The sequence below is a fragment of the Haliotis rufescens genome, unplaced genomic scaffold, assembly GCF_023055435.1.
Source record: "Haliotis rufescens isolate VD_foot unplaced genomic scaffold, xgHalRufe1.0.p SCAF_14, whole genome shotgun sequence".
NCBI lineage: Eukaryota > Metazoa > Mollusca > Gastropoda > Lepetellida > Haliotidae > Haliotis > Haliotis rufescens.
Genome location: NW_025963824.1, coordinates 2493957 through 2509084, shown reverse-complemented (window position 1 = coordinate 2509084; position 15128 = coordinate 2493957). Strand labels below are relative to the sequence as shown.

General features: G+C 37.6%; 1 protein-coding gene across 1 annotated transcript in view; it reads right to left on the bottom strand.

Moving 5' to 3' along the window:
- Positions 1-15128, bottom strand: part of LOC124120995 (golgin IMH1-like) — an 87591-nt gene that overhangs the window by 48569 nt on the left and 23894 nt on the right. Inside the window, exons 4-7 of the mRNA XM_048395631.1 lie at positions 14664-14712; positions 14247-14260; positions 13961-14006; positions 13734-13768 (exon numbers count right to left, since the gene is read on the bottom strand). Coding sequence (XP_048251588.1) covers positions 13734-13768; positions 13961-14006; positions 14247-14260; positions 14664-14712 — 144 coding nt within the window. The remainder of the gene's footprint in view (positions 1-13733; positions 13769-13960; positions 14007-14246; positions 14261-14663; positions 14713-15128) is intronic.

The window sequence follows — 15128 nt, the reverse complement described above, 5'->3', positions numbered from 1 at the left end:
GAAATCTGGACATGAAATTTAAGGATATCATTATACGAGAACTGATGTTTGTTCATTAAACACCATTAACATCTGAAAAGGACAATATATGAAATTGAACAATTGTCTTCTCCAAAAATGTTTTAGGAGGATATTTACCATTAAAGTAACCCAGAATATTACAACAGCTACATAAATGCACAGGCTAACATTTTTTACCAGAAGCAAGTCATGAAGAAAATTTGCATCCGGATACCTTCCGGAAACCTTCCGGAAACCTTCCGGAAACCTTCCAGATGCCTTCAGCAACCTTCAAATTGCTTGGTATTTTCAAGTTAATTTTTTTATGTGTTTCACACTTAAGTGAACAAAATGCACCCCCCAAATTTTGACATTTTTTTTGGAAGGTTTCCGGAAGGTTTCCGGAAGGTATCCTGACCGGATCCAAAATGAGTAGGTATCCGGAATGTTTCCGGAAGATGGAAACCTACACTTTTTTTGCTGTGTAACAAGGGCCAGTTAGAACTATATTGTGTATACACAGAGACGAGTTAAACAGGGATGAGTTACAACTACATTGTGTATACATAGAGACGGGTCATAACAGGGACCAGTTAGAACTACATTGGTGAAACATAGAGACGGGTTAAGAGAGGGATTGGTTATAACAGGGGCCAGTAAGAACTACATTGTGTAGAACTACTTGATGAATACACAGATACGGGTTATAACAGTGGTCAGCTAAAACTACGACGTTACCACTTAAGCTAGAATGTGTATACACAAAGACACGTTGTAACATTGGTCATCTAGAACTACGATGTGTATACACAGACACGGGTTAGAACAGGGGCCACTTAGAACAGAGAAAGATAGTTTTTATATGTAAAGCAGCAAACATGCCCGAACCATTTAAAAACTAAAAACAGTTGGTGTTTGTTACACGTGACTGGTTTTTCTATTTTCTTTACATTTGAGTTTTCACCCGGAGATGTGTGAACCACATTGGAAAAGAATGTTTGAGACTACTTGTGAAACTCATATGGAGTCCTGCCTTGGCTGTCGTAGGGTGCAGATGTGTTTGAGGATAGCTCTATAGCTTGGGTCTTGATTGGCCTGGTCTGTCTTTGTCGCTGACGCCCTGCACTTATGTGCAACATATAACCGCAGAAAACTACCTCAAGGTAAATCCAGTAATGTGAAAATATTATACGATCGTTACGTATATACACTGTGTGAACAAAATCTGCACATCTGAGCATTAATATAGTCTCTGACAGCGATGGCTCAAACTTCTGACGAGGATTTCGTCTCTACTGTCATGGCGATCATGTCATGTCCAAGCGATCTGTGTTGACATTGATCATGGTGATAATTGCCGTAAACGACACTATAAAGATCAAAGTGATAACAAGGTGGACAATATGAATAAGAAATGTAAAGATGAGAACGAAGTGAACAGGGATGATTTACTTTTATGTGACGATACACGGATTAGTGACGTACTGAAGGCTATGAATCTTTTGACCACAGCACTCAAAACACGTATGGACAGCTTTGAAGATGGTATGCTCAAGAAGATAGAACATACTTTTGACAGAAAACTGAAAGAGGTACAGGAAGATATGAAGACGAAAGTGAAACTCGTACATGATAGAATATATTGCATTGAACAGACGGCACGTGATAGCAATGACACCGTAAGACAAAAAACTGGGTGAAATAAGAAAGAAGATTGATGACAGAGAAGAAGAATCTATAAAATTAAACATCGCTTTTGAAAATGTATGCGAGACAGAAGGGGAAAATATAAGGAACAAAGTGAATGCTATTTTACAGGAGGGATTGAAGTTGAGAAATATAATGATTGACAGAGCTGTGAGAAAACCTTCTACAAACAACCGCTACCCTGGAGTAGTCGTGGCTACCTGTAAGTCTATGGCAGATAAGATTGACATTCTAAAATCAAAAATCAAACTCAAAGATCTGAGAAATTTTAAAGACATATTCATTGCTTCTGACAAGTCAACAAAGGCTATATGAAGCCAATTTGAGGTCGATCGCCACGGCTGTGGGTGAAGATAGGCTCGCTGTGAGGGGTGCGCGTCTCGAGGTAAGAAGATCACGTGATGACAATATACACCATGGAGACAGATACACAGCACAAAGGTGTGAGGTGGGTGAGCGTCAACACTCACAACCCAGACCGATACGACACATCACATGTAGATGGTGACTGGCAGACCCAGGGAAAGTATGCCAAACATGACAGACATCGGTATGGCAGTGAGGAAAGAACCACAATCAGGAGAGGAACAGATACAGCGTCCCAGTCTACATGGGGTAGACGCGGGGGTAAGAAGATAGGCCCTATGCGGGTTTTGGAATGTAGCTGGATGGCCCTGAGTTGTACAGGTAATGGGGGTTCTGGCTCACTTCAACTGGAACCAGATTTATATACCTATACTACTACTAAGTGATGATGCGATTCAACGATTGTCAGGAGACAAATTAAAAGAAACATCAATATTGATTAATAATGAATAAAATTTACTATAGTCCACGAGGATATTGGAAAGGTATAGGACCAATAAAAAAATTAGCCACCGCGGCTAAGGCATCTAAAGATGTGGCCAAGGATTGGTTAAAGAAACATGTGATTTGGCAAATATATTTACCGGCACCGCATTATATACCGAGGAAGAAGTTTGATATTTTTACAACAAATGAAGTTCATCAGGCTGACCTTTTGTTTCTTCCCTATGATAAGGTAAGACGCAAAACGTATAAATACGCTTTAACCGTAGTGGATGTGGCTAGTCGATTCAAAGAAGCTGAGCCATTAACCTCGAAAGATTCAACAGAAGTAGCTAATGCACTGAGCTGCATATATAAACGCCGACCATTAAAATGGCCTAAGCTATTTCAAGTAGATCCTGGTCGCGAGTTTATGGGATCAATAACTAAACTGTTACCAAAGCACGATGTTGAAATCAGGCGTGGTGAATTAGATGCCCACCGTAGTCAAGCTATCGTTGAAAGATTTAACAGGACATTAGCGGAACCTTTGTTTGGCTATCAGTATGGGATCAAAATGAAATTTGAGCGATTGAGATCAACCGAGTGGGTGACACGATTATCATCTGTTATATCAGCGCTGAATAATGAAGTAACGAGATTAATCGGAAAGAAACCATCCTTTGCGATTAAAATGAAATCTGTGACCTCTGAATCTTCAGCACCGAGGAGAGGCAAAGGACGAAAAATTCCGGATAGAGTAACTATAAGATATTTGTACCAGCCCGGTGAACTCGAAGGAGGCCTACATCGTGCAACCAATCCGATTTGGTCCCTCAAGACATATAACATTAGTCGATTGATTACGAAAGAAGGAGAGCCTATTTTTTATTATCTTAATGATGGACCGCACACGGCATTTGTACGAGAAGAATTGCTCATAGTTCCAAACTATACAGTATTACCGCCATAAATAACCATAAGCATAGGTAGTTACACCATCATTATCAATCCATCTCTTTGTATCTAAGGGGGATAATGATGTCTTGTTCATTCTTAATCCATATATCCTATGATTGTAACTTCTTAAAGAGTTCATCTCTCCTTTGAATGTTCTACCGTTGAATAATGCTTCATAATACTGTTCGTGTTTGATTTGCTTTTTTACTACATACTTCTTAACACCCTTAGCTTTTCTTATCTCTCCATTATCGGACTTCTTTATAGAATACATCTTAGGTCTTAATCTGACATACTTCGCTATAAGATTCCCAGCACATTCATCCTTCATCTTACCTAACACCTTTTTATTTACTATGCTGTGCAGTGGATTATCTTTCGGGTAATCGCTCGTGTCATACATATCTATTTTTTCTGCCATATCTTTATACACATCCTCAGTTTGTATTTCCATCAACAAAGAATCTGTGTCTGTATATAACACCTCGCATCTATCGCTAAATTGCTTCTTAAGTTCGTTGTAATAAAGTCATACATTAAGTGTTTGACAAGTCAAGAATACTCATACCAACGTACACCGGTCTGTTAAATTTTATATTACTCTTCTGCATATGCAACTAGGCTAGGTCGTTATCGAATATCTTGCTTCTGTTAAAAGCAGGACTATAAGTTTCCTCATTCTTTCTTCCTCATTTAGACCTGACTAATTTAACATTAACACGCTTCCTTAGATTCTCCATTGTTTCACCAAATACTGAGTTATTCATGAGCTTATAAAGGTTTATTTCTAAATCGCTGGTAGCTATATTTCTTAAATCTGCTTTATTTAGGGCTCCATCCAAGGACTTTGATAAAACTTTAGATCTCTGTGTATTTTCTTTAGTTTCATACCTAACGATAGATATAACTGGAGATTTCTGTTGTGAACTATATGTTTTGTCTTATCCATCAAATTTGGTACGAGTTTTTCTACGTTAGCTAACCTTGTCTTACCAATCAAGGAGTGTTGATATTCCGACATCCAATCTTTATTAATCATTAATCTTTCGGGAGCTAGCGGATAACTGTTATGGTCTTTATGTAACAAATTTGGATATTCCAAGTCAACTTCTAGTATGTAGCCTTTATCGGAATCTGAGGGGATATCATCACCTTTGATATCATTCACATCGACCCACTCAAAACCACCCATGGGTAAAGGTTGACTCATAGCCCATCCGTACAAATTGTTGGCGTCGAGATATAATATATGCGTGTCGGGTTTACTTGGATCATATCCTTCCACTTATTTATTATTAGCCTTAGAATACCTTGTTGCTACCATCAATATACCACCTCTTAATCCTTTCTCAACAAACAAGTGCATATCGTAATCTGTGAGTAATTTTAGTTCTACACCGGTCTTCTTCAACAATGCATCCCACGACAGTCCGGAACTGGAATAGTACCATGCCCAGTCGAATATATCGGCGAGTAACAGTACATCGGATTTTTGATACACATTGTGATAATGGCTTAAATTCTTACAACCTACTTTATCCCACACCTTCTGAGCATGTTTATAATCGGCATCGGTTATTTTAGATTCTGTTAAGTTACTATAGAATGATTCAAGGGGTGGTAATTTAATTTCGTCAAATCTAGACCAACCATCCATATATTCTTAAGGATATACACCTTTTCCCAACAAAAAATGACGGCACCGATCGGTATAATTATTTGTTATTGCAAAGTCATTGGGATTGTTCTCATTAGCTAAATTGTCCAGGGAAGATAACAGAAACTGTATGGAGTCTATGAATCTAAGTACATTACTTTGCTTTATTCTGGCTGTCCCATCCTTGTCCGTATAATGAATAGTTTTAGTCAAGGAGAACGATATATATTTTTCCATATTATTAGGAATATACGTTAACCATCGGTCTTTGAGATAGCTTGCATAATGAGATGAGAATCGTATCCTCTAAGGTTATGAAACACAACAGGGATGGGTATTGTTTGAGAATTCATTTTTAGTTTCAAGTTACACTCGTTATGCGTGGCTCCCCGATAATGATCTCTTAAGGAATCCCCATTCAGGGGTTTATTACAAACATGACAACTCGTTAACTTCTTATAGGCCCTCCAATCATCCCTCGTCATACACATTGGTTTCTTACGCGATAAATATTTCCTGATTATTCTCCCTTTGTAGATATTCTAGAAACTTTTCCGCTGCATCAGGAACTCTGTAAATCACTGGCGGGTTTGTTTTCCCCATCATACCTTACAACTATATATCCAAACCAACAAGGAATATGTTCTTGAGTTTTGAACGTAAAACTATCTTGATTATCTTGATAATCTTGATTATTTTCTATAGGTTTAATAAGCACTTCGAAGTCAGCGTAAATTACGTACGGTACTGGCATTTGATTACGATAATGTTCAAATTTTAATATATTTTTCCCATCTTTAGGTATATCGATATCGATCCTGATAGCATTCGGTCCAACACCTCTGCAGTCTTCTTTATGCGTTTCTAATAGATCTTGTCTGGTTTACCCATGTAGGCATCTTTCTCAGAAATATTTCTTTTCTTTATGGGTTGTTTGATAGTATAATAGCCTGCTTAAACTCTTTATCCACGTATAATGATACTTACCATTTTTTTCGATTAGAAATAAATTGATTCTTGAAATATGTTCTGGAGCCGAGCTTATCCTGTGTACAACAATTCCTTTAGAAGAATGTCCGAAAACATTTATAGCTAAATTATTTTGCTTTTCCACCTTATCAATTTGGGATATTGGTGTAGGTTCGTCCATACCATCGAACTTGAGTCCATCGTTTTGGGGATAGCTCGAAGGTCTTTCCGGATTTTTGTCTGCGGGGAACAATGCAGATGTTATCGCAATTCTTAAACAGTCATCGCCTTTATTTCTTACATTAACTATAGCTTTTTCTTTTTATAATACGGAGGTAAATCTCTATAAGATCCACCTTTAAAGGGCACATAATTTGCTATATCCAAATATAAACTATCAATTTTATCCACACCCCAACCCGAACCTCTATTAGTCCAGTGTTCCAAAGTTTCCTGTATCCTCTGAATTGATGTACATGTATCTGATGATGCGTTTATAGTATTAGATTCGGTTATAACTTCTTGATTGCTCCGGAAATATGGTTCAGTATATTCGGTGCTATCGTCTGTGCTACTTTTACTCAATAACATTTTAATCGTCTTCCGGTATTTTATACTATTTAAGTCATCTAATTCCTCGTTAATTTTGCTTGATACGATGGGCTTAACATCATTAACATCTTTGTTGGAATTAATATCCATCTACCAACCTCTTAGATATTTACCACCGATGGCGGATGTGGGAACAAATTTAAATTCAACATCATCTTGTTGTTTTGTATCAACATCATCGGATTGATTATCATCTAGTAAAGCAATCAATTCAGCTTTTCTCATTCGAGAAAAATCTCTCAGCCCACTGTTTTTTGCTTGGGCTTTGAATTCTATCATGGACTGTTATTGGTGAACAAAACCGTCCAAATGGCGTGCTGGATTTCTTGGGGGAATTAGTCTGACTAATCACAATTTTATTTACAAGAACAATTAACAATTTACAATGACTTAGATAATAGCTGAGGGTGACACAGAGAGTCGGTACAACCCTCTGGGCTGTGAGAGAGAGGTCTGCTTGGTAAGAGAGTCAAACCCCTTCTCTGCTAAAACTTTGCTACAGTATGTATTTAACAAAAAATTGAACAATAAAAAGGAATATGATTGGTTGATACACGATTGGTTGTGCCCTATGCTAAATGAATGGCTAGACAGAGGGGAATACTTAATCCTGTTAATCCTGTTGGACTGGCACTAATCTTGTTGACATATTTACTGGATGCTTTGGAAGAGATTATGGTGACACTATAGACAAGCTTGTGTTGGGGCTAATCCTTAATGCCCTATAGACAAGCTTGTATGGGGGCTAATCCTTAATGAGTCTAAATTGAAGTTATTGCTGAATGTTATTCTAATATAGGTGATGACAGACTTACTTAAATAAAATAGTTTAAGGTAATCTATAAGAGTATGCAGACATATCTTTTATCTGGGAGATGGGATCTTGATACCTTAGGCTAGCATTTATCTAAAAGCTTCAAATCTATTAAACTATGTAGACGTAACTCTTGTCTTATTGAATTGTATGTCTAGAAGATGCGCTCCCATTACCTTAGGCTAGCATCTATCTAAAAAGCTATAACTGAAACTACTGATATTTTATATATGGATTTTACCTGATGATAAGTATTACTTGCTTAACTTTAATTATATGAAATGATGTATCAATATTACACCATGATAACTCATAAAAGCACTTGATGTAGATCTAATTATTACAGGATAACTTAGCATAAATGTTATACCATGATAGTTCTCTAACAGTCTGGGGTTTGTTGTATTCCAAACCGAGTAAATTGATCCATTCAGCTTTTCTCAATCGAGAATATCCATGTAGACCATGTTGGTTTGCTAAAGCCTTCAACTCTCTCACAAAAAAACATTGTGGTTTAATGGTATATGCAAAATGAATCAAATCTCTAAATGGTTGTTTCTCATATATCTAAATACGTATTCTCCCTAACCTATTCCTCTCGTTGATGTAATCTCTTCCTAGCTTAAATAAACTGGTTCCTGACCCTATCATCACCGTGTTTCTTACATAAACAATAAGACCTTTGACCCCTATCCAACATACAGAACATGTACAGTTAATGCTTCCCCGCCTGATGTAATTAGAGTGGAAAAAAGTACCCCCCGACAAAAGCTTAAGCATTAGCATTAGCTCCACCGACCATCATTGCAATTGATGCCATGTTTATATGAGTATAATATATTCAAATGTTTATTTACTTCATTATGTCTTCCTGCATAAGCCCTTGTTTGATGGGCACATCTTTTGTTGCTAATCCAATATCAAGAATGACCATATCAATATTATAACCATTAAAATCTAGCTTGGGTGGTGTGGCTTTAGTAATCATTATACGGGCATAGCCAATGGCCAAGCCGGTGACCACCGCTGCGTTTACCAACATTTTGCCGTCTGTAACTTGAGTAGTCATGCTTCTTATAGCACTATATAGCGGCTAACCTCTAATTAAACTTGTTGGAACATCGGGCATGGGTGACGTTTTCTCTTCTCCGGTCTTATAAAACAACCATACAGCCGCTATAGCAACAACTCCTAGTGCCCAAGTTTTAATCGGAGGACTATGTTCAATATTTGAATTATGCATTATTTTCACTTTCCTCGCCAGTCCACCCTTTCTACTGGCGGCGATTTTTGGGGGGGTTCTACGTCATTCCTCATTCACAATCTGTTGTGCATCCTCGTTCACTTGTTGTGTCTCCACAATCTGTGGTGGTGTCACTTGAGTCTCCATTATTATTATGTGGGCACATATGTTTAAATTGACAATACCTAGCCATTATTAAAGTGGTGGTCACCAGGGCTAAGAACATTCTGTATCTATGATAAAACTCACAGCTTACTGAGCTTATAGCGTGTTCGATGAATGGGGCTTTCTCGAGAGATTCGCATAAATACGGGCGATGTTCTGCCGGGATAGGGAGAAACGTACTAGCTACGACTGTGTATAGTTGTAACATAGCCAACCCTTTTGTTTTAGTCATGGTAGCTCCAAGTCTATACTCGTAACTCGCGTACAGTTTTTTAATTTCTTCATGTTCATCATGTTATCAAATTTTTCGATGGTATCATTTTCCACCAAATATTCGGAACATTTTCCACCGCCTACCAAATCGATGAGCCTTTCTCTCATAGGTTCTGGCTCATCAGTTGTTCGATGAGTTTGTCGCATTCCATAATGCAATACCCAAGGAGATATTTAGGTATAACATAATAAAATATGACATATCCAATACAGCCTGTAATAATAAACTGCTGGGAAAAAATGAGGATTTAAAGCCACATTATGTCATAATAACCGTTATTGTTCAATTTACTTGTGCTTTTTTTGCTATATTTGCTATAATTCTGCTTTTTTTGCTGTATTTTTGCCATATTTTTGCTATAATTTTGCTACATTTTGCTTAGCAATTGCATAAGCAGCTGGTTGATCGGTTTTTAATACGAGTTTACAGTGCTTTGTTTCAGCTAACAGTTTTCTGACTTTATCTTGTTCGGACTCGGTATAAAAAACATCTTTTTCGCGTAAACATTCCTCGAATGAATCCTGGTCTTTGCAATGAAACAGGGCTACCCATTTGGTCTGCTCTCTGAGATCTTTCAGGACAGAGTTGTATTTTTGAATAAGTACCCAAACGCTATGTTGAGTATGTCGACCGGAGAATGCTATATATGAAAGCATATCTTTCTTTTTTGTGAGTTCTTTACTCGTGCTGCTGTCATCTATTATGAAAATGGTTAATTCTCCTTTGTGTTTTTCGTGACATACTCATAAACAGTCTTGTAAATGATCACCCGGATCAACTCTGCGCACCCCATCATCATTCGTTACCCAATCTCTCGATAGGTTTGTTTTATTAACGCTTATAGTCGGGCACAGAATAATAATATGATCGAAAACGTCCAGATAATAACTTTCTAAAATATCTAGAATAAAACCTGTTTTTCAACAACACGTTTGCCCCCATATGTTGGCGCTGGTAAAAGATTATTAATAGATTGCTTTCCATTCTATATATTAATCGTGTACAAATATATGTTTAATTTACCAGCTGTTTCCTGGAGCTTTGTTATCTGTATTGTGACACCCTCGCTAGCATTTTCTATTCTCCGCCCACTGCCGTGTAGCTGGTCATCGTCCGTTGCTCGCATGTCGAGCCCTAGCTCATACTTCGTGGTGAGGTATTCACCCATAGATACATCCCTGAGAGACAGATCATTCACGACCGTGTTAACTTCTGTACTTCGTTTTATAGAAGGGAGTTTTTTAATCTCATCCCACTGTTGATACGCTAGCATTCCTTGACTATATAGTTAATTAGGAACGCCCTAGATAGTCAATTCTACTTTTGTAATCCTGGGATCGTAGAACTTCTCGGAATTTCTTTTAAATGCATCGGAGGGGTCCTCGAACAAAATACCCTTCAATTATCTCCTGGGGACGTTTAGATTGGTATTCCACATGTTATCATTTTTGTTCCTTGTGATCTTTCGGTGTCAAAGCATGCGATCGTACAAAATAGGTAAACTTCCTGTATACTGGTTACGAATTTGTCTGGCTAATTCAGGATCTGTTATCATATCATACTCCAGTGAGATATTGTCAATGGTATAGCAAGCATCTTCAGCAGCTGTGATTACTCTACCGTAGTCATTAAAAGTGAGTTCGTATTCTAACCTATCCCCTAGGGATGCTTGATAAAAAGGCATGTGGGAATCAAGTAATTCAAAGTCTAGCAGAATATAGAATCAGTTACCTAATGCGCTGGCAACAGCGAGATCTTTTACGATGGTGTTATCGCCATTATCAGCACCCACACGCAGTCTCAATGTGTTCCGATTACAAATACCTTGGTACTGTAAGTTTTCCCGCTCTTTATCCGTTCTCCAGAGATCCATGTAACAATAGTATACATCGCTATCATCGATACTCAAAACTTCATTACCACTAATTTTAATCACGATTTTCTTAACGATAGCACGACCTATGTTCTGAACAGGCTCCCTGTTAACGTCAACAGAAGTCAAACTAATGGTAAATGCCTGTCAGACAGTTCCCGGAACTAACACATCATGTGCACCAAGATTAGGAAAGCGAACAAGAAGTGTTTGATTCTGATCGATGGTACTCGGGTTATTAGTTAAAGTTACAGACTGGCAAATTGCTTTGACCCCTAATGGATCTCGAAGTCTATGTTGTGGATTTAACTTGCGTCCGTATTGCGAAGACATTGTTATATTGTAATTATGTAACCTTATGTTGAATATAAAAATTATGATTTTAATCTAGTTGATTTTGATAAGCCTACAACAATGGAAGAGGGTACTGATGAAACCAGCTTTACGAATCTTAACGATGAACTTTTACAATCAACTGTTAATGATTATTACGACACCTTTAAATATGTTAGCCCAATAGGTCGTGACTATTCAAAGTTTACGACAGATAGTAAAGGAATATTGCGAATTCGCAGCGAACCTGATATTGACCTTCTGCATTATCATACTTGTAAGCCCCTAGCTTTGTCTACGATAGCTGCTTAACATGGCATCAACTTTGTTCGTAATTCTGCGAAGACTACTAAGGTTCTTCGGACTGTGCATGATGAACTCAGTACCATAGATAAAGATAATTTGGAAGAAACATCGAAGCTGGCCTCGGACGGGCTCGGAGAAATCTTGCATACCTATTACGATAATACCACGGTCAGTGTATCACGATATTCAATATTAGGAAGTTACGAGGTCTTCACAAGGCAATGCAAACAATTATCATCAATGATATAGCCAAGCTATCCGAACTCGACAAGCATATAGCTTATGAGAAAACAAAACTTGAACAGGCGGGTGATGAATTCAGTAGACGCCGCGTTGCAGTAAGATTGCGTAACTAAGAAGACGAAAGATCGGCCCGCCTCGAGGTTGCCTCCAGTAATGGAAAAGCACTTCGTTCACAAATCAGTCGAATTCGAGAAACTATCGATCAAGTCCTCAGCGATGACACTACACTGGCCGATAAAATTAAAACATTGTTCAGAGAACAGGGAATAACCATTGCCAGTATTTTTACCGCATTGGGATTTATTATATCGACTTTTATCGGTTGGATGAAATGTGTGATGATAATGATAGGGATTTTTGGAAGAAGATTGGTAAGATTTGGGTAGGTGGGGAGAGACGAAGACAGATCCCCATGAAAGTGGTTTTAGAGGATGAAAATGTGTCTGAGAAATGGAGTGATGTACTAGATAAGTGGAAGAATGATTATTGTAAACTGCTGAATTGTGACGTCAGGGTGCAGAATGTTAAGTGTGACAGTGAGACTAGTGAAACACATGTGTTGTGTTCGACGCTAAAATTACTCTATTTGAAGTAACCAGAGCGGTTGCTAGAAGCCACTGTAGCAAGGCTCCTGCTGTTGACGGTATTTCGATGGAATGTCTTAAATCGTAGATCAACTACGGATCATGTTCACTCTGTTTTTTGTTTTTATTGAAACTAGAAAATGTATTAGAAAAGACACTTTTTCTGCTTTTTAGACTTTCATAAAGCGTATGATAGCATTAACAGAGGTGTGCTGTGGGAGAAATCATGTAACATTGGCGTGAAAGGGAAAATGTTTCTAGCACTTCAATCTTTATATGATAATGTGAAATGCAGTGTACGTATACATGGTATGCTTACACCCTGGTTTAATGTCAATCGTGGTTTAAAAAAAGGATGTTTACTTTCGCCAATTCTGTTTTACGTTTTTATTAATGATTTGCTTGACAAGCTGAATGAAACTGGTATTGGTATTTGTGTTGATGATATTACTATTGCAGCCTTAGCATATGCTGATGATCTTATTTTACTTGCAGAATCGGCAGATGATTTGAATCGTCTATTACATGTTCAGGAATACATGGCGTGTTGATAATAGTATCATTATTAAAAATGACAAGTCCAAGATTGTACACTTTAGAAATCTAAGTGATCCAAGACCAACAGCTTTTTTTAATATTGGTAACTCTGTTATAGACATTGTTGATTGCTATAATTATCTAGGCCTACTGCTCACGGAACATCTTGACTACAATGCTATGGCAAAAGCAGCAGCTAAATCGGCTAACAGAGCATTAGGTCTGATTGTATGTAAATATAAGGCAATTGGATGTATGCAATCCACTACTTATTCCAAATTGTATGATACGATGGTTTGGCCAGTCTTGAGTTATGGGGCATCTATCAGGGGTCATCGTGACATTTCTTCTGTAAATGCCGTTCACCATCGTGCTTTTAGATTTTAGATTCTTAGGGTTGGGGAAATACGCTTCAAATGTTGCTGTTAATGGAGATATGGGATGGATTCCTCCGATAGTTAGACAGTGGATGTGTATTGTTAGACACTATTGTTGTTTTACTGAAATGTCCCTTTGATAAAAGAAGTATGTTTTATGTGGTCTGGACGTTAAGCTTGTTTCCATAGAGTGCACTCAACCCTGTTTTCGGTGCATACACTTAACACATGCATTATTAATTAATGTGTAGTGTCAGTGTCACTAATAATAACAAGGAGAGCTACATTACCTGGCCTTCGGCTTCTGCTGTGTTCTCTGTTTTAGCTGCAAGTATAATTAACTTCACCAACTATTGACACAAGAAACATATTTCTAACAACAACTGACATAGTTTATCAACAGTTTGCAATCCTTGAATTTGGTGGCTTGAGATTCTACAGCAATTTGTGTTCCTTTCAACAGTATAATTTCCAAGAAGGCATGTTCCTCGTAAAGCAAAAGCAAAACATTGCATACCATAGTTCTGTTGCTGTTGGAGGAGGTCACCTTGCAGGTTCTGTATCTGTAACATTGATGACACATTTAAAAAAGAAAAATTGTCCTTATAACATTTTTATGCAGAATGGTGTATTCAGTAAATTATATTTTGGTAAAGGTTAAATGTTCGATGACTATACATTAAGTCTCAGTGTACAAGCAGTAAACAGTTAAATAGAATGGTTATAGTAAACTGAGTTTCTCGACATACTTTGACCTGATACTGCAAGTAGCAAGTCAGAATCAATATGAAGCTTATACTCACCTGTAAACACCTATCTGCAAAAACATACAAATATCATATAAATGATGATAGCAGAGAAAAACATCATGTTAAAAATTAAACGTTTAGCCGGGAATAACTTAAAGCTCAGACATTAGTGTAAGTGCTCAGGTAACTAACCATCAAACTTTCAACAACGCCAAGAATAATAAAAAAAACCCATACATGATACTATTACGTAACTCCCAAGTAAACAAATATTGCAGTTGTTTCTCAGGTCGTTCTGAACTGAAGGGACACAGCCCGCGCATTGGGTTTAAAATTCAATTTAGTTTCAAGCTATGGGTAGACATAGCACAGTACGTCTATCTCCAACATATCTGACCTTAAACCAAACTCACTCACTTACGCACTAATTTTGAAAAGAAAATATAATGTTTGCACTTTATGAATACGAACCTTCCCATTCCTTCTGACGGGTCTCCAATTTTTTTTCTAAAATGCTGGTCTGTAAACAGAAATGACACTATGCATGACATCAAACATAACACAATTACCCACGCCTGGGCCTAACTTTTAAATAAATGCAATACAATCAGTTATTGACTGCAACTATGTATGAGGAATATTGGCTGTTCCTTGTGTAATATGATTTAAATTCTTTGACAAAATGTTATTATTCTAAGACTTACAATTAAAGTCATAATGATAACACATACTTATAGCAAGGTACATTCATGCCGAAGTATCAGTCAAGCAGTATGAGAGTAAGGTCTATTTTCAGAGGGTCTTTCCACTGTAAAGGTCTGTGTCAGGGTGTCAGAGGGTAGTCACAAGAAAGAGACCACTCTTTGAAGAGCTGCAGGGGCCTCGCCCGTGCCTCGATGGACGAAGCAGTGGGTATTTTGGCACTGCCCGCATAAG